The sequence below is a fragment of the Rattus norvegicus genome, chromosome 5 (assembly GCF_036323735.1).
Source record: "Rattus norvegicus strain BN/NHsdMcwi chromosome 5, GRCr8, whole genome shotgun sequence".
In the NCBI taxonomy this organism is placed as follows: Eukaryota; Metazoa; Chordata; class Mammalia; order Rodentia; family Muridae; genus Rattus; species Rattus norvegicus.
This window is the reverse complement of record NC_086023.1, coordinates 12416551-12441833: the sequence shown is the minus strand read 5'-3', so window position 1 is coordinate 12441833 and position 25283 is coordinate 12416551. Positions and strand designations below refer to the sequence as shown.

At 39.7% G+C, this 25283-nt stretch overlaps 1 protein-coding gene across 11 annotated transcripts in view; it reads left to right on the top strand.

Moving 5' to 3' along the window:
* Positions 1 to 25283, top strand: part of C5h8orf34 (similar to human chromosome 8 open reading frame 34) — a 539213-nt gene that overhangs the window by 118379 nt on the left and 395551 nt on the right. For all 11 annotated transcript variants that reach the window (NM_001109259.2, XM_063288168.1, XM_017593564.3 and 8 more), the window contains exons 2-3: positions 17061 to 17208; positions 24853 to 24984. In NM_001109259.2, coding sequence (NP_001102729.2) covers positions 17061 to 17208; positions 24853 to 24984 — 280 coding nt within the window. The remainder of the gene's footprint in view (positions 1 to 17060; positions 17209 to 24852; positions 24985 to 25283) is intronic.

Sequence of the window (25283 nt, the reverse complement as noted above, 5' to 3'; positions counted from 1 at the left end):
GGCCCTCCCCCATGGGAGCCCAGAGGCCTTATACAGTTTCCTCTTGGGCCAGGGATTTGGGCAGGGGTGAGCAGTGTTGGTGGTCTCTTCCGCTCTGCAGCCTCAGGAGTGCCCACCTGACCAGGCGGTTGGGTCTCTCTCTCACCGGATCTGGGAGCAGAGAGCTGCTGCGGGCCGGGATCCTCGGGTGTGGGACTTCCGGTAAACACATAACGTGCCTGGTCCTAGAGAAATTCTGCTTCCGTGTGTCCCAAGCTCACCAGGCAGCTTTCTTGCAGCAGAAAATTTGGTCTTACCTGTGGACCCGAGGCTCAGGTTCGCTCGTGGGGTGCTGCCCAGGGGCTCTCTGCAGCGGCAGCAACCAGGAAGACCTCTGAACCCCATTTTTTAATAGGGTTATTTGTTTCCCTGCGGTCTAACTTCTTGAGTTCTTTGTATATTTTGGATATAAGGCCTCTATCTGTTGTAGGATTGGTAAAGATCTTTTCCCAATCTGTTGGTTGCCGTTTTGTCCTAACCACAGTGTCCTTTGCCTTACAGAAGCTTTGCAGTTTTATGAGATCCCATTTGTCGATTCTTGATCTTAGAGCATGAGCCATTGGTGTTTTGTTCAGGAAATTTTTTCCAGTGCCTATGTGTTCCAGATGCTTCCCTAGTTTTTCTTCTTTTAGTTTGAGTGTGTCTGGTTTGATGTGGAGGTCCTTGATCCACTTGGACTTAAGCTTTGTACAGGGTGATAAGCATGGATCGATCTGCATTCTTCTACATGTTGCCCTCCAGTTGAACCAGCACCATTTGCTGAAAATGCTATCTTTTTTCCATTAGATGGTTTTGGCTCCTTTGTCAAAAATCAAGTGACCATAGGTGTGTGGGTTCATTTCTGGGTCTTCAATTCTATTCCATTGGTCTATCTGTCTGTGTCTGTACCAATACCATGCAGTTTTTATCACTATTGCTCTGTAATACTGCTTGAGTTCAGGGATAGTGATTCCCCCTGAAGTCCTTTTATTGTTGAGGATAGCTTTAGCTATCCTGGGTTTTTTGTTATTCCAGATGAATTTGCAAATTGTTCTGTCTAACTCTTTGAAGAATTGGATTGGTATTTTGATGGGGATTGCATTGAATCTGTAGATTGCTTTTGGTAAAATGGCCATTTTTACTATATTAATCCTGCCAATCCATGAGCATGGGAGATCTTTCCATCTTCTGAGTTCTTCTTCAATTTCTTTCCTCAGTGTCTTGAGGTTCTTATTGTACAGATCTTTTACTTGCTTGGTTAAAGTCACACCGAGGTACTTTATATTATTTGGGTCTATTATGAAGGGTGTCGTTTCCCTAATTTCTTTCTCGGCTTGTTTCTCTTTTGTATAGAGGAAGGCAACTGATTTATTTGAGTTAATTTTATACCCAGCCACTTTGCTGAAGTTGTTTATCAGCTTTAGTAGTTCTCTGGTGGAACTGTTGGGATCACTTAAATATACTATCATGTCATCTGCAAATAGTGATATTTTGACCTCTTCTTTTCCGATCTGTATCCCCTTGATCTCCTTTTGTTGTCTGATTGCTCTGGCTAGAACTTCAAGAACTATATTGAATAAGTAGGGAGAGAGTGGGCAGCCTTGTCTAGTCCCTGATTTTAGTGGGATTGCTTCAAGTTTCTCTCCATTTAGTTTAATGTTAGCAACTGGTTTGCTGTATATGGCTTTTACTATGTTTAGGTATGGGCCTTGAATTCCTATTCTTTCCAGGACTTTTATCATGAAGGGGTGTTGAATTTTGTCAAATGCTTTCTCAGCATCTAATGAAATGATCATGTGGTTTTGTTCTTTCAGTTTGTTTATATAATGGGTCACGTTGATGGTTTTCCGTATATTAAAGCATCCCTGCATGCCTGGGATGAAGCCTACTTGATCATGGTGGATGATTGTTTTGATGTGCTCTTGAATTCGGTTTGCCAGAATTTTATTGAGTATTTTTGCGTCGATATTCATAAGGGAAATTGGTCTGAAGTTCTCTTTCTTTGTTGTGTCTTTGTGTTGTTTAGGTATAAGAGTAATTGTGGCTTCGTAGAAGGAATTCGGTAGGGCTCCATCTGTTTCAATTTTGTGGAATAGTTTGGATAATATTGGTATGAGGTCTTCTATGAAGTTTGATAGAATTCTGCACTAAACCCGTCTGGGCCTGGGCTCTTTTTGGTTGGGAGACCTTTAATGACTGCTTCTATTTCCTTAGGAGTTATGGGGTTGTTTAACTGGTTTATCTGTTCCTGATTTAACCTCGATACCTGGTATCTGTCTAGGAAATTGTCCATTTCCTGAAGATTTTCAAATTTTGTTGAATATAGGTTTTTATAGTAAGATCTGATGATTTTTTGAATTTCCTCTGAATCTGTAGTTATGTCTCCCTTTTCATTTCTGATTTTGTTAATTTGGACACACTCTCTGTGTCCTCTCGTTAGTCTGGCTAAGGGTTTATCTATCTTGTTGATTTTCTCAAAGAACCAACTTTTGGTTCTGTTGATTCTTTCTATGGTCCTTTTTGTTTCTACTTGGTTGATTTCAGCTCTGAGTTTGATTATTTCCTGCCTTCTACTCCTCCTGGGTGTATTTGCTTCTTTTTGTTCTAGAGCTTTTAGGTGTGCTGTCAAGCTGCTGACATATGCTCTTTCCTGTTTCTTTCTGCAGGCACTCAGCGCTATGAGTTTTCCTCTTAGCACAGCTTTCATTGTGTCCCATAAGTTTGGGTCTGTTGTACCTTCATTTTCATTAAATTCTAAAAAGTTTTTAATTTCTTTCTTTATTTCTTCCTTGACCAGGTTATCACTGAGTAGAGCATTGCTCAATTTCCACGTATATGTGGGCATTCTTCCCTTATTGTTATTGAAGACCAGTTTTAGGCCGTGGTGGTCCGATAGCACGCATGGGATTATTTCTATCTTTGTGTACCTGTTGAGGCCCGTTTTTTTGACCAATGATATGGTCAATTTTGGAGAAAGTACCATGAGGAGCTGAGAAGAAGTTATATCCTTTTGCTTTAGGATAGAATGTTCTATAAATATCCGTTAAGTCCATTTGGCTCATGACTTCTCTTAGTCTGTCGACATCACTGTTTAATTTCTGTTTCCATGATCTGTCCATTGATGAGAGTGGGATGTTGAAATCTCCCACTATTATTGTGTGAGGTGCAATGTGTGTTTTGAGCTTTAGTAAGGTTTCTTTTACATATGTAGGTGCCCTTGTATTTGGGGCATAGATATTTAGGATTGAGAGTTCATCTTGGTGGATTTTTCCTTTGATGAATATGATGTGTCCTTCCTTATCTTTTTTGATGACTTTTAGTTGGAAATTGATTATATTTGATATTAGAATGGCTACTCCAGCTTGCTTCTTCTGACCATTTGCTTGGATAATTGTTTTCCAGCCTTTCACTCTGAGGTAGTGTCTGTCTTTGTCTCTGACGTGTGTTTCCTGTAGGCAGCAGAATGCAGGGTCCTCGTTGCGTATCCAGTTTGTTAATCTATGTCTTTTTATTGGGGAGTTGAGGCCATAGATATTGAGAGATATTAAGGAATAGTGATTATTGCTTCCCGTTATATTCATATTTGGATGTGAGGTTATGTTTGTGTGCTTTCATTCTCTTTGTTTTGTTGCCAAGACGATTAGTTTCTTGCTTCTTCTAGGGTATAGCTTGCCTCCTTATGTTGGGCTTTACCATTTATTATCCTTTGTAGTGCTGGATTTGTAGAAAGATATTGTGTAAATTTGGTTTTGTCATGGAATATCTTGGTTTCTCCATCAATGTTAATTGAGAGTTTTGCTGGATACAGTAACCTGGGCTGGCATTTGTGTTCTCTTAGGGTCTGTATAACATCAGTCCAGGATCTTCTGGCCTTCATAGTTTCTGGCGAGAAGTCTGGTGTGATTCTGATAGGTCTCCCTTTATATGTTACTTGACCTTTTTCCTTTACTGCTTTTAATATTCTTTCTTTATTTTGTGCGTTTGGTGTTTTGACAATTATGTGACGGGAGGTGTTTCTTTTCTGGTCCAATCTATTTGGAGTTCTGTAGGCTTCTTGTATGCCTATGGGTATCTCTTCTTTAGGTTAGGGAAGTTTTCTTCTATGATTTTGTTGAAGATATTTACTGGTCCTTTGAGCTGGTAGTCTTCACTCTCTTCTATACCTATTATCCTTAGGTTTGATCTTCTCATTGAGTCCTGGATTTCCTGTATGTTTTGGACCAGTAGCTTTTTCCGCTTTACATTATCTTTGACAGTTGAGTCAATGATTTCTATGGAATCTTCTGCTCCTGAGATTCTCTCTTCCATCTCCTGTATTCTGTTGGTGAAGCTTGTATCTACAGCTCCTTGTCTCTTCTTTTGGTTTTCTATATCCAGGGTTGTTTCCATGTGTTCTTTCTTGATTGTTTCTATTTCCATTTTTAATTCCTTCAACTGTTTGATTGTGTTTTCCTGGAATTCTTTCAGGGATTTTTGCGATTCCTCTCTTTAGGCTTTTACTTGTTTATTAATGTTTTCCTGTGCTTCCCTAAGTGTGTTCATGTCTTTCTTGAAGTCCTCCAGCATCATGATCAAATATGATTTTGAAACTAGATCTTGCTTTTCTGGTGTGTTTGGATATTCCATGTTTGTTTTGGTGGGAGAATTGGGCTCCGATGATGGCATGTAGTCTTGGTTTCTGTTGCTTGGGTTCCTGCGCTTGCCTCTCGCCATCAGATTATCTCTAGTGTTACTTTGTTCTGCTATTTCTGACAGTGGCTAGACTGTCCTATAAGCCTGTGTGTCAGGAGTGCTGTAGACCTGTTTTCCTCTCTTTCAGTCAGTTATGGGGACAGAGTGTTCTGCTTTCGGGCGTGTAGTTTTTCCTCTCTACAGGTCTTCAGCTGTTCCTGTGGGCCTGTGTCTTGAGTTCACCAGGCAGCTTTCTTGCAGCAGAAAATTTGGTCTTACCTGTGGTCCCGAGGCTCAGGTTCGCTCGTGGGGTGCTGCCCAGGGGCTCTCTGCAGCGGCAGCAACCAGGAAGACCTCTGAACACCATTTTTTAATAGGGTTATTTGTTTCCCTGCGGTCTAACTTCTTGAGTTCTTTGTATATTTTGGATATAAGGCCTCTATCTGTTGTAGGATTGGTAAAGATCTTTTCCCAATCTGTTGGTTGCCGTTTTGTCCTAACCACAGTGTCCTTTGCCTTACAGAAGCTTTGCAGTTTTATGAGATCCCATTTGTCGATTCTTGATCTTAGAGCATGAGCCATTGGTGTTTTGTTCAGGAAATTTTTTCCAGTGCCTATGTGTTCCAGATGCTTCCCTAGTTTTTCTTCTTTTAGTTTGAGTGTGTCTGGTTTGATGTGGAGGTCCTTGATCCACTTGGACTTAAGCTTTGTACAGGGTGATAAGCATGGATCGATCTGCATTCTTCTACATGTTGCCCTCCAGTTGAACCAGCACCATTTGCTGAAAATGCTATCTTTTTTCCATTAGATGGTTTTGGCTCCTTTGTCAAAAATCAAGTGACCATAAGTGTGTGGGTTCATTTCTGGGTCTTCAATTCTATTCCATTGGTCTATCTGTCTGTGTCTGTACCAATACCATGCAGTTTTTATCACTATTGCTCTGTAATACTGCTTGAGTTCAGGGATAGTGATTCCCCCTGAAGTCCTTTTATTGTTGAGGATAGCTTTAGCTATCCTGGGTTTTTTGTTATTCCAGATGAATTTGCAAATTGTTCTGTCTAACTCTTTGAAGAATTGGATTGGTATTTTGATGGGGATTGCATTGAATCTGTAGATTGCTTTTGGTAAAATGGCCATTTTTACTATATTAATCCTGCCAATCCATGAGCATGGGAGATCTTTCCATCTTCTGAGTTCTTCTTCAATTTCTTTCCTCAGTGTCTTGAGGTTCTTATTGTACAGATCTTTTACTTGCTTGGTTAAAGTCACACCGAGGTACTTTATATTATTTGGGTCTATTATGAAGGGTGTCGTTTCCCTAATTTCTTTCTCGGCTTGTTTCTCTTTTGTATAGAGGAAGGCAACTGATTTATTTGAGTTAATTTTATACCCAGCCACTTTGCTGAAGTTGTTTATCAGCTTTAGTAGTTCTCTGGTGGAACTGTTGGGATCACTTAAATATACTATCATGTCATCTGCAAATAGTGATATTTTGACCTCTTCTTTTCCGATCTGTATCCCCTTGATCTCCTTTTGTTGTCTGATTGCTCTGGCTAGAACTTCAAGAACTATATTGAATAAGTAGGGAGAGAGTGGGCAGCCTTGTCTAGTCCCTGATTTTAGTGGGATTGCTTCAAGTTTCTCTCCATTTAGTTTAATGTTAGCAACTGGTTTGCTGTATATGGCTTTTACTATGTTTAGGTATGGGCCTTGAATTCCTATTCTTTCCAGGACTTTTATCATGAAGGGGTGTTGAATTTTGTCAAATGCTTTCTCAGCATCTAATGAAATGATCATGTGGTTTTGTTCTTTCAGTTTGTTTATATAATAGGTCACGTTGATGGTTTTCTGTATATTAAAGCATCCCTGCATGCCTGGGATGAAGCCTACTTGATCATGGTGGATGATTGTTTTGATGTGCTCTTGAATTCGGTTTGCCAGAATTTTATTGAGTATTTTTGCGTCGATATTCATAAGGGAAATTGGTCTGAAGTTCTCTTTCTTTGTTGTGTCTTTGTGTTGTTTAGGTATAAGAGTAATTGTGGCTTCGTAGAAGGAATTCGGTAGGGCTCCATCTGTTTCAATTTTGTGGAATAGTTTGGATAATATTGGTATGAGGTCTTCTATGAAGTTTGATAGAATTCTGCACTAAACCCGTCTGGGCCTGGGCTCTTTTTGGTTGGGAGACCTTTAATGACTGCTTCTATTTCCTTAGGAGTTATGGGGTTGTTTAACTGGTTTATCTGTTCCTGATTTAACCTCGATACCTGGTATCTGTCTAGGAAATTGTCCATTTCCTGAAGATTTTCAAATTTTGTTGAATATAGGTTTTTATAGTAAGATCTGATGATTTTTTGAATTTCCTCCGAATCTGTAGTTATGTCTCCCTTTTCATTTCTGATTTTGTTAATTTGGACACACTCTCTGTGTCCTCTCGTTAGTCTGGCTAAGGGTTTATCTATCTTGTTGATTTTCTCAAAGAACCAACTTTTGGTTCTGTTGATTCTTTCTATGGTCCTTTTTGTTTCTACTTGATTGATTTCAGCTCTGAGTTTGATTATTTCCTGCCTTCTACTCCTCCTGGGTGTATTTGCTTCTTTTTGTTCTAGAGCTTTTAGGTGTGCTGTCAAGCTGCTGACATATGCTCTTTCCTGTTTCTTTCTGCAGGCACTCAGCGCTATGAGTTTTCCTCTTAGCACAGCTTTCATTGTGTCCCATAAGTTTGGGTATGTTGTACCTTCATTTTCATTAAATTCTAAAAAGTTTTTAATTTCTTTCTTTATTTCTTCCTTGACCAGGTTATCACTGAGTAGAGCATTGCTCAATTTCCACGTATATGTGGGCATTCTTCCCTTATTGTTATTGAAGACCAGTTTTAGGCCGTGGTGGTCCGATAGCACGCATGGGATTATTTCTATCTTTGTGTACCTGTTGAGGCCCGTTTTTTTGACCAATGATATGGTCAATTTTGGAGAAAGTACCATGAGGAGCTGAGAAGAAGTTATATCCTTTTGCTTTAGGATAGAATGTTCTATAAATATCTGTTAAGTCTATTTGGCTCATGACTTCTCTTAGTCTGTCGACATCACTGTTTAATTTCTGTTTCCATGATCTGTCCATTGATGAGAGTGGGATGATGAAATCTCCCACTATTATTGTGTGAGGTGCAATGTGTGTTTTGAGCTTTAGTAAGGTTTCTTTTACATATGTAGGTGCCCTTGTATTTGGGGCATAGATATTTAGGATTGAGAGTTCATCTTGGTGGATTTTTCCTTTGATGAATATGATGTGTCCTTCCTTATCTTTTTTGATGACTTTTAGTTGAAAATTGATTTTATTTGATATTAGAATGGCTACTCCAGCTTGCTTCTTCTGACCATTTGCTTGGATAATTGTTTTCCAGCCTTTCACTCTGAGGTAGTGTCTGTCTTTGTCTCTGACGTGTGTTTCCTGTAGGCAGCAGAATGCAGGTTCCGCGTTGCGTATCCAGTTTGTTAATCTATGTCTTTTTATTGGGGAGTTGAGGCCATTGATGTTGAGAGATATTAAGGAATAGTGATTATTGCTTCCTGTTTGATTCATATTTGGATGTGAGGTTATGTTTGTGTGCTTTCATTCTCTTTGTTTTGTTGCCAAGACGATTAGTTTCTTGCTTCTTCTAGGGTATAGCTTGCCTCCTTATGTTGGGCTTTACCATTTATTATCCTTTGTAGTGCTGGATTTGTAGAAAGATATTGTGTAAATTTGGTTTTGTCATGGAATATCTTGGTTTCTCCATCTATGTTAATTGAGAGTTTTGCAGGATTCAGTAACCTGGGCTGGCATTTGTGTTCTCTTAGCGTCTGTATGACATCAGTCCAGGATCTTCTGGCCTTCATAGTTTCTGGCGAGAAGTCTGGTGTGATTCTGATAGGTCTGCCTTTATAAGTTACTTGACATTTTTCCCTTACTGCTTTTAATATTCTTTCTTTATTTTGTGCATTTGGTGTTTTGACTATTATGTGACGGGAGGTGTTTCTTTTCTGGTCCAATCTATTTGGAGTTCTGTAGGCTTCTTGTATGCCTATGGGTATCTCTTTTTTTAGGTTAGGGAAGTTTTCTTCTATGATTTTGTTGAAGATATTTACTGGTCCTTTGAGCTGGGAGTCTTCACTCTCTTCTATACCTATTATCCTTAGGTTTGATCTTCTCATTGAGTCCTGGATTTCCTGTATGTTTTGGACCAGTAGCTTTTTCTGCTTTACATTATCTTTGACAGTTGAGTCAATGATTTCTATGGAATCTTCTGCTCCTGAGATTCTCTCTTCCATCTCTTGGATTCTGTTGGTGAAGCTTGTATCTACAGCTCCTTGTCTCTTCTTTTGGTTTTCTATATCCAGGGTTGTTTCCATGTGTTCTTTCTTGATTGCTTCTATTTCCATTTTTAATTCCTTCAACTGTTTGATTGTGTTTTCCTGGAATTCTTTCAGGGATTTTTGTGACTGTTCTCTATGGGCTTCTACTTTTTATTTATGATTTCCTGATATTCTTTCAGGGATTTTTGTGTCTCCTCTCTATGGGCTTCTCCTTGTTTATTTATGTTTTCCTGGATTCTTTCAGGCATTTTTGTGATTCCTCTCTGTAGGCTTCTACTTGTTTATTAATGTTTTCCTGTGTTTCTCTAAGGGAGTTCTTCACGTCTTTCTTGAAGTCATGCAGCATCATGATCAAATATGATTTTGAAACTAGATCTTGCTTTTCTGGTGTGTTTGGACATTCCATGTTTGTTTTGGTGGGAGAATTGGGCTCCGATGATGCCACGTAGTCTTGGTTTCTGTTGCTTGGGTTCCTGCGCTTGCCTCTCGCCATCAGATTATCTCTAGTGTTACTTTGTTCTGCTATTTCTGACAGTGGCTAGACTGTCCTATAAGCCTGTGTGTCAGGAGTGCTGTAGACCTGTTTTACTGTTTTCTTTCAGCCAGTTATGGGGACAGAGTGTTCTGCTTTTGTGCGTGTAGTTTTTCCTCTGTACAGGTCTTCAGCTGTTCCTGTGGGCCTGTGTCTTGAGTTCACCAGGCAGGTCACTTTCAGCATACAAGTTGGTCTTACCTGTGGTCCCGAGGCTCAAGTTCGCTCGCGGGGTGCTGCCCACGGGCTCTCTGCGGCGGCAGCAACCAGGAATACCTGTGCCGCCCCTTCTGGGAGCTTCAGTGCACCAGGGTTCCAGATGGCCTTTGGTGTTTTCCTCTGGTGTCCGAGATGTGTGTGCAGAGAGCAGTCTCTTCTGGTTTCCCAGGCTTGTCTGCCTCTCTGAAGGTGTAGCTCTCCCTCCCACGGGATTTGGGTGCAGAGAACTGTTTATCCGGTCTGTTTCCTTCAGGTTCCGGCGGTGTCTCAGGCAGGGGTCCTGCCGCTCCTGGGCCCTCCCCAACGGGAGCCCAGAGGCTTTATACAGTTTCCTCTTGGGCCAGGGATGTGGGCAGGGGTGGGCAGTGTTGGTGGTCTCTTCTGCTCTGCAGCCTCAGGAGTGCCCACCTGACCAGATGGTGAGGTCTCTTTCCCACGGGGTCTGGGAGCAGAGAGCTCCTGCGGGCCGGGATCCGCGGGCGTGGGACCTCCGGCAAACACAGGACGTGCCCGGTCCTAGATGAACTCTGCCTCTGTGTGTCCCGATTTCACCAGGCAGCTTTCTTGCAGCAGACAAGTTGGTCTTACCTGTGGTCCCGAGGCTCAAGTTTGCTCTCGGGGTGCTGCCCACGGGCTCTCTACGGCGGCAGCAACCAGGAAGAATTAATGGGTTTTTTTATATTTGCATTTCAAATGTTATTTCCTTTCCCGGTTTCCTGACCATAAGCCCCCTATCCTATCCCTCGTCCCCCTACTTCTATGATGGTGTTCCCCCTCCCTAAACACCCACCAACCCTTCTCCCCGACCTGACATTCCCCTACACCGGGCGGGGTCCAGCCTTGGCAGGACCAAGGCCTTCTCCCCCATTTTTGCCCAAGAAGGCCATCCTCTGCTACATATGCAGCTGGAGCCATGGGTTTGTCCATGTGTACTATTTAAGTAGTGGTTTAGTCCCTGAGAGCTCTGGCTGGTTGGTATTGTTCTTATGGGAAGTCAAGCCCCTTCAACTCCTTCTAACCTTTTTCTAATTCCTCCAACAGGGACCCGATTCTCAGTTCAATGGTTTCCTTCTAGCATATGCCTTTGTATTTGTCATAGTCTGGTTGAGCCTCACAGGAGACAGCTATATCAGACTCCTGTCAGCATATACTTATTGACTTCATCAATATTGTCTAGTTTTGGTGGTTATATGTATATGGGCTGGATTCCTAGGTGTAGCAGGCTCTGAATGGTCATTCCTTCAGTCTCTGCTCCAAGCTTTGTCTTCATATCTCCTCCTATGAATATTTTCATTCTCCTTTTTAAAAAGGACTGAAGCATCTGTACTTGGCTGTCCTTCTTCTTGAGCTTCATAGTCTGTGGATTGTATCTTGGGTAATTTGAGCTTTTGGATTGATATCTACATACCATACCATCTACTTATGCATATAATGTGCATTTTTTGTGATTGGCTTACATCAATCAGGATATTTTCTAGTTCCATCGATTTGCCTATGAATTTCATAAAGTCACTGTTTTTGATAGCTGAGTAGTACTCCATTGTGTAGATATACCACATTATCTATATCCCTTCCTCTGTTGAAGGGTATCAGGTACTTTCCAGCTTCTGGCTATTATAAAAAAGGCTGCAGTGAACATAGTGGACCATGTGTTCTTGATATATGTTGGAGCATCATTTGGGTATATGCCCAGGAGTCGTATCGCTGGATCCTCAGGTACTACTCTATCCAATTTTCTGAAGAATCTCCAGACTGATTTCCAGAGTGGTTTTATAAGCATGCAATCTGACCAACAGTGGAGGAGTGTTCCTCTTTCTCCACATTCCGGCCAGCATCTGTTGTTACCTGAGTTTTGATCATAGCCATTCTGACTGATATAACGTGGAATCTCAGGGTTGTTTTGATTTGCATATCCCTGATGACTAAGAATGTTGAGCATTTCTTTAGGTACTTCTCACCCATTTGATATTCCTCAGCTGAGAATTCATTGTTTAGCTCTGTACCCTATTTTTTATTTGGGTTATTGAACTCTCTGGAGTTTAACTTCTTGAATTCTTTGTATTTATTGGACATTAGCCCTCTATCACATGTAGGATTGGTAAAGATCTTTTCCTAATCTTTTAGTTGCCATTTTGTCCTAATGACAGTGTCCTTTGCCTTACAGAGCTTTGCAATTTTTTGAAGTCCCATTTGTCAATTCTTGATCTTAGAGCATAAACCATTGGTATGGTCTGTTCAGGAAATTTTCTCTAGTACCTATGTGTTCGAGATTCTTCCTCACTTTTTCTTCTATTAGTTTGAGTATATCTGGTTTTCTGTGGAGGTCCTCGATCCACTTGTACTTAAGTTTTGTACAGGGTGATAAGAATGGACCAAGTTACATTTTTCTACATGCTGATGTCCATTTAAACCAGCATCAATGTTGAAAATTCTATCTTTTTTCCTCTGGATGGTTTTAGCATCTTTGTGAAAGATAAAGTTATCATAGGTGTGTGGTTTCATTACTGGGTCTTTAATTCTATTTTATTGATCTACCAGCCATACAGCTTTTATAGCTCTTGTTCTATAATACAGCTTGAGGTCAGGGATGGTGATTTCCCCCAGAAGTTCTTTTATTTTTGAGGATTGTTTTCCCTATACTCTATCTTTTGTTATTCCAGATGAATCTGCAAACTGTTCTTTCTAAGCCTATGAAGAATTGAGTTGGAATTTTGATAGGAATTGCACTGAATTTGTAGATTACTTTTGGCAAAATGGTGATTTTATTATATTTACCCTGCCAATCCATGAGCATTGGAGGTCTTTCAATCTTCTGAGATCTTCTTCAATTTCTTTCTTCAGAGACTTGAAGTCCTTGCATACCGATCTTTCACTTGCTTGGTTAGAGTCACACTGAGTTATTTTGTATTATTTATGACTTGTGATGGGTGTCATTTCCTTACTTTATTTCTAAACCTCTTTATCCTTTGAGTAGAGGAAGGCTACTGATTTGTTTGAGCTAATTTTATATCCACAAAATTTACTGAAGTTGTTTATCAGCTGTAGGAGTTCTCTAGTGGAACTTTTGGGGCACCTTAAGTATACTATCCTATCATCTGCAAATAGTGATATTTTGACTTCTTCCTTTCTAATTTGAATCCATTTGATCTCCTATTGTTGTCTGATTGCTCTGGCTAGGACTTTGAGTACTATATTGAATAACTATGGAGAGAGTGGGCAGACTTGACTAGTCCCTGATTTTAGTGGGAGTGCTTCAAGTTTCTCTCCATTTAGTTTGATGGTGCCCACTAGGGTTTACTATGTTTAGGTAAGGGTCTTGAATTCCTGATCTTTCCAAGACTTTGAACTTGAAGCGGTGTTGAATTTTGTCACATGCTTTTTCAGTGTCTAATGAGATGATCATGTGTTTTTTCCTTTGAGTTTGTTTACATTGTGGATTATGTTGATGGATTTCTGTATATTGAACAATCCCTGCATCCCTGGGATGAAGCCTACTTGATCTTGATGGATGATTCTTTTGCTGTGTTGTTGGATTTGTTTTGGGAGAATTTTATTGAGTATTTTTGTGTCAATATTCATAAGAAAAATTGGTCTGAAGTTCTCTTTCTCTATAGGGTCTTTGTATGGTTTAGGTACAAGCATAATTGTGGCTTCATAGAAGGAATTTGGTAGTGCTCCTTCTGTTTCTATTTTGTGGAATAGTTTGGAAAATGTTGGTAATAGGTCTTCCTATGAAGGATTGATAGGATTCTGCACTAAACCCCTCTGGTCCTGGGCTTTTTTTGGTTGGGAGACTTTTAGTAGCTGCTTCTATTTCTTTAGGAGTTATGGGACTGTTTAGATGGTTTATCTGATCCTGATTTAACATTGTGTCCTTGGATCTGTCTAGAAAATTGTCCATTTCATCCAGATTTTCCAGTTTTGTTGAATATAGAGTTTTGTAGTAGGATTTGATAATTTTTTGAATTGCCTCAAATTCCATTGTTGTTTCCCGTTTCATTTCTGATTTTGTAAATTTGGATACTTTCCCTATCCTGTGGTTAATCTGGTTAAGGGTTTATCTATCTTGTTGATATCCTCAAAACACCAGCTACTAGTTTTGTTCATACTTTGCATAGTACTTTTTGTTTCTACTTGGTTGATTTCATGCCTGAGTTTGAATATTTCCTGTTGTCGAATCCTCTTGGGTGCATTTTCTTCTTTTTGTTCCAGAGCTTTTAAGTATGCCCTCAAGCTGCTAATCTAAGATCTCTCTAGTTTCTTTTAGGAGGCACTCAGAGCTATGAATTTTCCTCTATCAGTGCTTTCACTGTTTTCATTGTGTTCCATAAGTTTAGGTATATTGTGTCTTCATTGTCATTAAATTATAAAAAAATCTTTAATTTCTTTATTTCTTCCTTGACCAAGTTATAATTGAGTAGAGCATTGTTCAACTTCCATGTTTATGTGGGCTTTCTATCGTTTTTTTATTTTTTTGTTATTGAAGACCAGCCTTAGTCTCTTGTGATCTGATAGGATGCATGGGATTGTTTCAATCTTCCTGAATCTGTTGAGGCCTATTTTGTGGATTATATGGTCAATTTTGGAGAAGGTAACTTGAGGTGCTGAGAAGAAATACTCTTGTTTTGGGATGAAATGTTCTATAAATATCCATTTAGTTCATAATTTCTCTTAGTTTCTCTATGTCTCCATTTAGTTTCTGTTCCCATGATCTGTCCATTGATGAGAATGGGGTGTTGATAGCTTCTACTATTATTGTGTGAGGTGCAATGTGTGCTTTGATGTTTAATGAGGTTCCTTTCATAAATGTAGATGCCCTTGCATTTGGAGCATAGAAATTCAGGATTGAGAGTTCATCTTTGTGGATTTTTCCTTTGGTGAATATGAAGTGTCCTGTATCTTTTTTGGTAACTTTTGGTTGAAAATCAACTTAATTTGAAATTAGAATGGCTACTCCATGGCTTGTTTCTTGGGACCATTTGTTTGGAAAATGGTTTTCCAGCCTTTTACTCTGAGGTAGTGTCAGTCTTTGTCACTGAGGTATGTTTCCTATATGCAGCAAAATTCTGGGTCCTCTTTCTGTATGCAGTTTGCTAATTTATGTCTTTTTATTGTGGAATTGATTCCATTGATACTAAGAGATATTAAGAAAAAGTGATTATTGTTTCCTGTTAATTTTGTTGTTAGAGGTGAAATTATGTTTGTATGGCTATATCTTCTCTTGTGTTTAGTTTCCCTCCTTGTGTTGCAGTTTTCCATCTATTATGCTTTATATTGCTAGATTTGTGGAAATATAGTATATAAATTTGATTTTGTCAGGAAATATCTTGGTTGTTCCATCTATTCTATTAGAAATTATTGCTAGATATAGTAGCCTGGGCTGGCATTTGTGTTCTCTTAGGATCCATATGACATTTGCCCAGGATCTTCTATCTTTCATACTCTCTGGTAAGAAGTCTGGTGTAATTCTGATTGGTCTGCCTTTATATGTTACTTGACATTTTTCCCTTACTGCTTTTAATATTCTATCTTTGTTTTGTGCATTTAGTGTTTTGACTATTATGTGACATGACGAATTTTTCTTCTGGTCCAATCTATTTGGAGTTCTATAGGCTTATTGTATGATTACGGGCATCTCTTTCTTTATGGAAGTTTTCTTCTATAATATTGTTGAAGATATTTACTGGCCCTTCAAGTTGAGAGTCTTTGCTGTCTGTTATACCTATTATCTTTAGGTTTGACCTTTTCAATGTGTCCTGGATTTCCTGGATGTTTTAGTGTAGGAGCTTTTTGCATTTTATGTTTTCACCAAAGGTTGTGTCAATGTTTTCTATGGTATCTTCTGTCCCTGAGATTTTCTCTTCTATCTCTTGTATTCTGTTGGTGGTGCTTGTGTCTATGACTCCTAATCTCCTTCCTAAGTTTTCTAGCTCCAGGGTTGTCTCCCTTTGTTGTCTTTATTGTTTCTATTTCCATTTTTAACTTCTGGACCTTTTTGTTCAATTCATTCACCTGTTTTGTTGTGTATTCCTGTAATTCTTTAAGGGATTTTTGTGTTTCCTCTTTAAGGGCTTCTACTCTTTACCTATGTTGGCTGTATTTCTTTAAGGGAGTTATTTATGTCTTATGTAAAGTCCTCTATCATCATCATGAGATATGATTTCAAATCCAAATCCTGCTTTTCCAGTGTGTTTGGATATCCAGTATTTGCTTTGGTAGGAGAACTGGGCTCTGATGATGCCAAGTTGCCTTGCTTTCTGTTGTTTTGGTTCCTATGCTTCCCTCTTCCATCAGTTTGTTCTGGTGTTAGCTTCCCTTGCTGTCTCTGATAATGGCTTGACCCTCCTGTAAGCCTGTGTGTCAGCACTCCTATAGACCTGGTTTTTTTTAGTTGTTGTTGTTTGTTTTGTTTTGTTTTTTTGTTTTTGTTTTTGTTTTTATTTCAGCCAGATATGAGTATAAAGAGCTGGGGAACCAATTCATCTCTGGGTGCAGACCCAAACCCGGAAGTTCCTTTCCCAGACTGTTCCTTTTGTTTGTGTGTCCTGAGGCCTCCAGGGGTGCCACTTGGAGCGCAAAAGTTGATCTTACCTCTGCTTTCAGGTGGGTCAGTGCTCCTGGTTCCTGGTTTTCAGCTCTGGGTTCAAACAGAAACCAGAAAGGTCTGCCCCTGACTGTTTCTAGCTTCCTGTGCTCAGAGGGCACTAGGCAAATTCCTCTTGGTCCAGGAATGTGAAGAGAAATGGAGATCTCCCCTGAGCTCTCAGGAATGTCTGCACTTCTAAGAGTCCAGCTCTCTCCCCCATGGGATTTGGATTTAGAGAGCTGCAGGACCGGTTCATCTCCAGGTGCTGACAGAACCCTGAATGGTCCTTTCCCAGACTGCCCCTGGGTTTGTGTGACCTGAGGCCTGCAGGCAGGTCACTCAGAGCAGAAGAGTTTGTCTTTCTTCTGCTCTCAAGTATGTCAGTGCTCCTTGGCCACTGGCTTTAGATCATAGTTTAACAAAAAGAATTTAGATAACATTTCTAGTATGATTTCGGCTACTTTTTGCTGTGTTTTGCTTGTGGAACACAAATCATAAGTTATCTGTACTACTTTGTCCTTAGAGTGAGAACAGTTACTAACTTGAACCTGACTCGATGGATTCTGGAAGAGTTTTAATTAGTTGTACTGTGTGGACAGTTGTAGTGCCAAACAAAGATGAATGCTTAGCTACAGTTTCTTCTTCTTAGATGTAAATGTGTGTCTTGTTCTGTCCTTAGGAATTAATGACCAAGTTAATAACTGAGACACCTGACCAACCAATCCCATTTCTCATTGACCATCTTCAATCTAAACAAGGAAACCGAGGACAACTGCAAAGAACTTTGTCAGGGTCAGCGGCTCTCTGGGCAGAAAGCGAATCATCAGGTAATGGGGTCGGGAGAGGGGGATCAAATCTTGGAATATACATGCTAATTTGGGATATATCTAACGCAGTGCTTTTCAACCTGTGGTTTGCTACCACTTAGGGGTCATTTAAGACTATTTGAAAATATACATATCTACATTAAAATTCATAATGGTAGTAAAAATATAATAATGAAGTAGCAACAAAAATAATTTTGTGGATGTTGGTTACCACAACATGAAGAACTGGACTAAAGGGTCTTAGCATTAGGAAGGTTGAGAACCACTGATCTAATAGAAATTTTTCACAAGTATTTTCAATTATAATATGATAAACCTAAAATTTTCAGATATTCTGTGATTATAGTCTCATGTTCAATTTTCATATAAAATAGTCTTGATTTGAATACATTAAAGTGTACTGTGCTTCTATGAATAAAAATTAGGGTATTTTGTCTAATAAAAATGATTCTGATTGGCAAGAAATTATTTTAGTCTGTATGATTCAAAATTATCATTCCAAACATTGTTTCATTTTATAAACAACTTGGTTTAAAATCATACAGCTTATTGTCACAGAAAAGTAATGAAACAGTGTCTACAAAGTTAGTTTTGCTTTTCTCAAAACTATACTGCATTTTTTTAAAACCCTAGTATTATCTATCCTGTATAGAAAATGTAACCATAGAAACAGTTGAGCACTGGGCAACTCTAAACATTGGGAGGTTGGGGCATCCTTCCAAGTCTACATAGACTGCATTCCACATTAAATGAGGAAAACAATAGAGTAGATGTGGTTTCAATCTTTCTGTACATTGTTCTTCAGGTATGAGGTTTGTGTGGAAATCCCATTCTCTCCATGGCATGGGCTGGTCTATTTATGCCGACTCGACACAACATAAAGGCATTTTAGAAGAGGGAATCTCAATTAAGAAAATGCCTCCCCCAAAGTGACTTGTGGGCAAGACTGTGGTACATTTTCTTGATTGATGATTGATGGGGAATGGTCCAGCTCACTGTGGGCAGTGTTAACCCAGAGTTGATAGCTCTGGGTTTTATAAGAAAAGAGACTGGGCAACCTGAGTAGCAAGCCATTAAACAGGATTTCATCATAGTTTCTGTTATAATTCCTATTTCTGGTTTCTTCTTTTTTTTTAAGATTTTTTTTTATTTACTTCATGTATGTGAATACACTGTTGCTGTCCTCAGACACACCAGAAGAGGGCATCAGATCCCTACTACAGATGGTTGTGAGTCACAATGTAGTTGCTGGAAATTGAATTCAGAACCTCTGGAAGAGCAGTCAGTGCTCTTAACCACTGAGCCATCTCTCCAGCCCCTATTTCTGGATTCTTGATCTCAACTTCTGCCCTCAGTAATTCAGTGCTACTGGAAGATAATGATGAAATGGAGTTTTTCCATCGGAATTTCTTGTTGGTCCTTCTATATTAGCATTGCAATAGATACCCTAAATAAAACACCTGCTGTCACATTGTGCCTTAATTAGGATTTCTGTTGCTGTAAAGAGACAACATGACCAAGGCAGCTCATATAAAGGACATTTAGTTGAGGTTCAGTCCATTATCATCATGACAGGAAGCATGGTAGTGTCCAAGCAGGCATAGTGCTGGAGGAGCTGTGAGTTTGACATGTTGTTCCAAAGGCAAACAAGAGAAAATTGTCTTCCAGGAAGCTAGGAGGAGGCTCTTAAATCCCATGTCCACAGTGACACACTTCTTCCAATAAGAACACATTTACTACAACAAGTCCATACCTCCTAATTGTGCCATGACCTGGGCCAAGCATATTCAAGCCACCACCAACTCTTTGCTTAATTCCCATGGGATTGGACTGACTAGTCTCTAAATGATTTCCTAGGATGCTACCATGTTACCTTCTACTCTCATATTCAGGAATTTCAGGAAAGTAATTTTCATATTATCATAGTAATTATTTCTTGATAATATTAGAAGTCTATGCTAAGAAGGGCAGAAAGTGAATATCTTCTAAAGAAGGTAGACATTGCTGGTAATGATTTCAACATAAGTTATCCTCAGTAAACAAGAAACTAGAACATGAGTTTTATCATATGAAGCAGAGAACTCTTGTATTGGCTTTTCCCTTTTTTGGCATCATTTTGGTGGGTTTGTAAGTCCACTGACCATGGTTTATTGTCAAATGCTTTGGTTTCTAGATGCTGAGATGGTACCCACCATGTGACAAAAGAAAAAATGGGCATCTGTCAAGTTCTAGAAGCTCATAAGGATATATCTTATAAATAATTTCATTTATGGGAGCAGTAGTATATTAAACTATGAATTATTTATCAATGCACAATTAGCATTCAATGTCTATGTGTCAGAAGTTTATGTTTGCTTAGTCAACTTTATTCAGCTTCATAAGACAAATCAAACTGTAGGCTACTTTACATTTTCATCTGGATACTGAACTAGAGAAAAACATATTCCTATTTGTCTTGTTGCCAAACAAACTCTTACAGGATATGACTGAGTGCCTTATTTCCTTTCTGGCTTTTAGCCTGTATTTTTCCTAGCTGCTAGCTACAAGTAGAGTTCACTTCTACATGATTCTTACAGGTTGGCAGATCATTTTCTCCAAGTCAAGAAATCCACTCAAATGGGGTTTCTGACACCATTACTGAAGCTATAGCACATTCACCAAAAGGGACCTACCATGACTGTTCTCCAAAAAGAAATAAGGGGACCTTGGGAGGAAGGTTGGGAAGACCCTCTAAAATGTACCAGAGACCTGGAGAATGAGAGACTCTCAGGACTCAAAGAAGGGGGACCCTAGCTGAAAGGCCCTACAATGGGGAGAGGGAACTTATTGAATCTACTTCCAGCTGAAAGACAAGGCATCAAGTGAGGGATGGGGTTGCTTTCCCACAGCTAAAGCTCTGACCCCTAATTCTTCCTGTCTGAAAGAAATAATGCGGGAATGGAAATGGAAAAGAGCCTGAGGAAAAGAAGGTCCAGCAACAGGCCCAATGTTGGTTCCAGCTCAAGGGGAGGGACCAAGACCTGACACAATTACTGAAGTTATGGGGTATTCACAAAAAAAGGGACCTACCATGACTGCTCTCCAAAAGACCCAACAAGTAGCCAAAAGAGTCAAATGCAAATATGTGCACCCAACCAACAAACAGAAGCTGTGACCCCTCTGGTTGAATTAGGGAAAACCTGGAGGAAGCTGAGGAGAAGGGCAACCCTGTAGGAGGACCAGCAGTATCAATTAACCTGGGTCCCTGAGATCTCTCAGACACTGGAACACCAACTAGGCAGCATGTACCTGCTGAGAGGAGGCCTCCAACATATATACAGCAGAGGATTCCCAGGTCTGGGTTCAGTCAGAGAAGATGCACCTAACCCTCAAGAGACTGGAGGCCCCAGGAGGTTTAGAGGTCTGGTGGGGAGGAGGTATGGGATGTGGACCAGGAGGGAAATAAAATCTGGAGTGTAAAAATAATAAAGAGAGAGAGAGAGAGAAAGAGAGAGAGAGAGAGAGAGAGAGAGAGAGAGAGAGAGAGAGAGAGAAACTTGTAGAAACCACTAGAGAGGTGTTCTCCAACAGAGTACAAAAATGGAAGGATTCACTGAGACAGGTGATGTACCAGGGTAGAAGGTGGAACACAAATTCTTTGGAAGAGTTGGGAATATTGATGAACAAAATGTACACGTAAATAAGTGTAAAGCCTGGCATGGAATATAGCAACTGTGTGTGGGAAAAGACTTCTCCATAGTACCCCAGTTCAATATTTAAAAAGCTATGAGAGACTTATGTGGTTAAAAACAAGAGAAACAGGATTCTAGCTGTGCTGAAAGGTAGTATGTAACTAATCTCTTTTCTGTTGAATGTTGCTTTTGCTACTCCGCCTTGTGTTCCTGACGGATCACACTCTTGCACCTGCCCAGGAATTATCTCAGATCCTCAGATTGAGAAAACACACACACACACACACACACACACACACACACACACACACACACACAGAGCAGCCATTCTCAAAATGCCTTGGCTAACAACGAATGGATATACTTAATTCTTCCCCTGCTACCTCTTTGGCCACTTCCCTGAATTCTTACATCTTTGGTAGCTCTGTCTCCTGCCAAGGATAGTGGTAAAACATTTTACTGCATCGCTCTCCCACCTGTGGGAAGCTGGAGGCCCCACCGTTTCCACCCAGCCATTGGCCGACATTTGTAATGATGGATCAATAAACCAATTGGGGAACAGGACCTTCAGTTTCAGTACTTACAGATTCCTGATTAAATCAATATATCAGAACCTCACCCTTACATTCTCTGAAGCCTCCTTTTAATGAGGAGTCTTAAATGCTTGAACTTCCCTTCTAGCCCATCACCCACTAGGGGAAGTGGACCTGTTTAGAAATGGTTCTTTGGAACAGATCCCATCTGCATTGTCAGGAAATCAGTGGTTCAATTCACAGATCAGCATTGACAGCTTGATCCAGTTGCTTCATGAATATATATACCAGTAATTCAGTTCAGTCAGAAAGGATTCAGAGCAGCAGGGATGCCGGTGTTTATGGTGCCTCTTTCAGCGAAGACTTGACACCAAGAAGCCTTGTACAGCCACCTCTATTAGCAAGCCAAACCTCACCACGCCAAGCTTCCATCACTGTTATTGAGTTCTATTTATACTGCCTCCAAACAGCACATGCCCTCTACAGATCTTGCCTCAGCATGTGAGTCAGACTTAGCAAAACTCCATGTGAGCCTTTGTCTGCTGCCATCACTCTGCCAATCACTCCAAATCTTTGGAAACAGCAAACAGCCATAGCACACAACCAGAAATTTTTTTGTATGGTTCTGTCGATGGAGTCCCAATAAATGGAGCTCAGCTAATACAATGTAATGAAAAGTAAGTGGACCGATATATGCAGATCATTAGCGAAGAATCCTTCATCATGTGTTGTTTCACATTCTTGCCTTAGCAGGACATGCTTTCACTTGTGTCTGTTTCCATGAAACATTTCTTCATGAGTCTGCCTTAGCCTTTCACGTGTGTCTTCTTCAGAGAAACATTCCTTCACATGTTTGCCTTAGCAAAACACCATCCAACACAACTGACTTTCAAAAGAACCCTTAACTTTCACTTCATCAGTGATAATTGATGTCGAGTCATCTATAGAAGAGTGGTTCTGGAGAATAAGAAGACTAAGAAAACCAATGTGGTGCCTGAAGTATTAAAGAAATGAAGCTCCTCAGAACTGAAGAATGGAAGTCAGGAGTCTATGGTTTGTGTAGTTTAAAGAAGTTGTCTGTGTTTCATCCATGCTGTGAGAAGGACAAGAAACATTGTAGCAAGGTCTAGAATGTTGCTGTGAAGAAAAGCAGAGGCCATTGATTGAGGAATGGTGAACAGTGTGGGAAGTGGTGTTTCCTCCTTCCCTTTACTAGTAGAGGCCTCCCATTGCAGAAGCATCTGGAATGTAAGAAGTCTCCAGCCTTCACAGTGTGTGTGTGTGTGTGTGTGTGTGTGTGTGTGTGTGTGTGCGTGTGTGTGTGTGTGTGTCTGTGTGTGTGTGTGTTTGTGTGTGTGTCTGTGTGTGTGTCTGTGTGTGTGTGTCTGTGTGTGTGTGTCTGTGTGTGTGTGTCTGTGTGTGTGTGCGTGCGTGTGTGTGTGTGTGCGTGTGTGTGTGCGTGTGTGTGTGTGTGTGCGTGTGTGTGTGTGTGCGTGTGTGTGTGTGTGCGCGTGTGTGTGTGTCTGTGTGTGTGTGTCTGTGTGTGTGTCTGTGTGTGTGTCTGTGTGTGTGTGTCTGTGTGTGTGTGTCTGTGTGTGTGTCTGTGTGTGTGTCTGTGTGTGTGTCTGTGTGTGTCTGTGTGTGTCTGTGTGTGTGTGTGTCTGTGTGTGTGTGTCTGTGTGTGTGTCTGTGTGTGTGTCTGTGTGTGTGTGCGTGCGTGTGTGTGTGTGTGCGTGTGTGTGTGTGCGTGTGTGTGTGTGTGCGTGTGTGTGTGTGCGTGTGTGTGTGTGTGCGCGTGTGTGTGTGTTAGGATGGGGGTGAAATCCTCTATTCCATGTGAGCTGCAAAGAAAGAAATGTGAAAAATGAGGTACATGTTAAGATATGAAATGGAGATTTAAATATGTTAGAGTTCTTGTTTATGTGGAATGTAAGGGTTACAGAAGGAGAAATATTTCAGAAGGAAGATGTGGAAGGAGAAAGAAAATAATCAGTTCTTGGATGTTGATCGAAACAAAGAATGATTAATTGGATGGTGGTTAGTTGGTCCTTTATGAGCCATGGCTGTGATTTGCATTATTTTGGTGCATCTTCTCATATGTTACACAATGTACCAACAGCTTAAGGATAGAGAAGAAAGGCTTTTCCAAAATATTCTAAGTTGTCCTGTTAATGCATTTAAATACATCTGGCAACTCAGGGCATAACATGACCTCACACGTCCAACACTTTGTAGTTATTTCATTTTTTTTCATTGAGAAAAGCAATTTCCTTTGTGTAATACTTCCATGTACATGGGCACATGAGCATATACCACACTGACACCCACATACATACATACATACACACACACACACACACACACACACACACACAAACTTTTAGTATTCTGAACTGTAGCTGAGATATTTTCTACAATTCAGGAAAATCATTTTTGTGCAAATCAAGTTTCCTTGAACATTGCCTGTTTCATTTTGTGGCCTCTGCTCTGGAGCTCTATTGAGTGAAGTTTGTTCTCTATGTTCCTGATTCAATTTTCAACACTATCAGAATTCCTTTTCTGGCACTGAATACAAATTTAATGTGGTATTCCATTTTAGTTCTCTGTCAGTACTTATGAAGAAAGCACAAGATACTTCCTTTAAAACACTATGTGCGGGGTTGGGGATTTGGCTCAGTGGTAGAGCGCTTGCCTAGGAAGCACAAGGCCCTGGGTTCGGTCCCCAGCTCCGAAAAAAAGAACCAAAAAAAAAAAAAAAACACTATGTGCAATTATACTTTAGTCCAGTTTTCTGAGAACCTCTTCTTTCATTTTGTTTTGTTTCATAAATTATTTTGGTAAGACTTATATTGGTAAGTCAAAAAATCAAGGTCCTGACATTTAATAGTTGTAAGATTATTATTTTCCTTTGTGTCTTAAATCTTTTTTCATTTAATATATTTCATCAACTCTTTCTAGAATGGTAGTTTTCTATTGATCCGAAAACACTTAAATGGGGAGTGTGTTTACTTAAATGGGGAGTGTCTTATCTAGTTCTAGGTATGTCAGCAGATAGTGTAGGCAGAATTTCTCGTTTCACCATAAAACCATGAAACATAAAATGTATATGTAATATAAATGTATAATATGACATAATTATATCATGAATATAATATAATAATTATATTCATGACTGATACTGAAATTGCTAATATCAGTCAAATCTTGTGAATGCTTGCTATACTGATTAGTGAATTTCTTTCTCTCACAACTATTCAAGCAAATAGACAAGAAAGATATCGTGGCTAAGCTATTTTGCTACTATGATTTATGGACAAAAGTATAAAATAAAGAACAAAATCCAATGTTTTCAGAAACAATTAAAAAAATAAGATGCTCTATTTAATAGCCAGAATTTTTCATCCTTATTACTATGATTTGTTTATATTTTATTTTAATAGAACCCAAAGGAACAAGAAGGGATTTGAGAAGCTATGATAAACCTTGGCAGATGAATGCAAAGAAGCCTAAAAAATCAAAAAGTGACCTGGCTGTTTCTAATATTTCTCCTCCATCACCAGACTCCAAATCATGTAAGTTTGTTACTTAGATGTTATTAATTTGGCAAGTCTTTGTAGTCTTGGAAGTAAAGAAAACTTATCAACTGAACTCAAACTTTACACTTGTTTTTGGTTATTTGCTAATCCTGATGACTCCACATTCATACCAGAATTTACATTGAATTTCATGCACACAACTCTCTGTGTTCCTTTCTGCCCTCTCGAGTGTGTAACTGGCTAAGATCTTTTCTGATATTCTGTTATTTGTAAACTGTAAGCTACATGAAACGTCTCTTACCTCTTAAGGCCCATTGTAGCAATAGACCTCATTT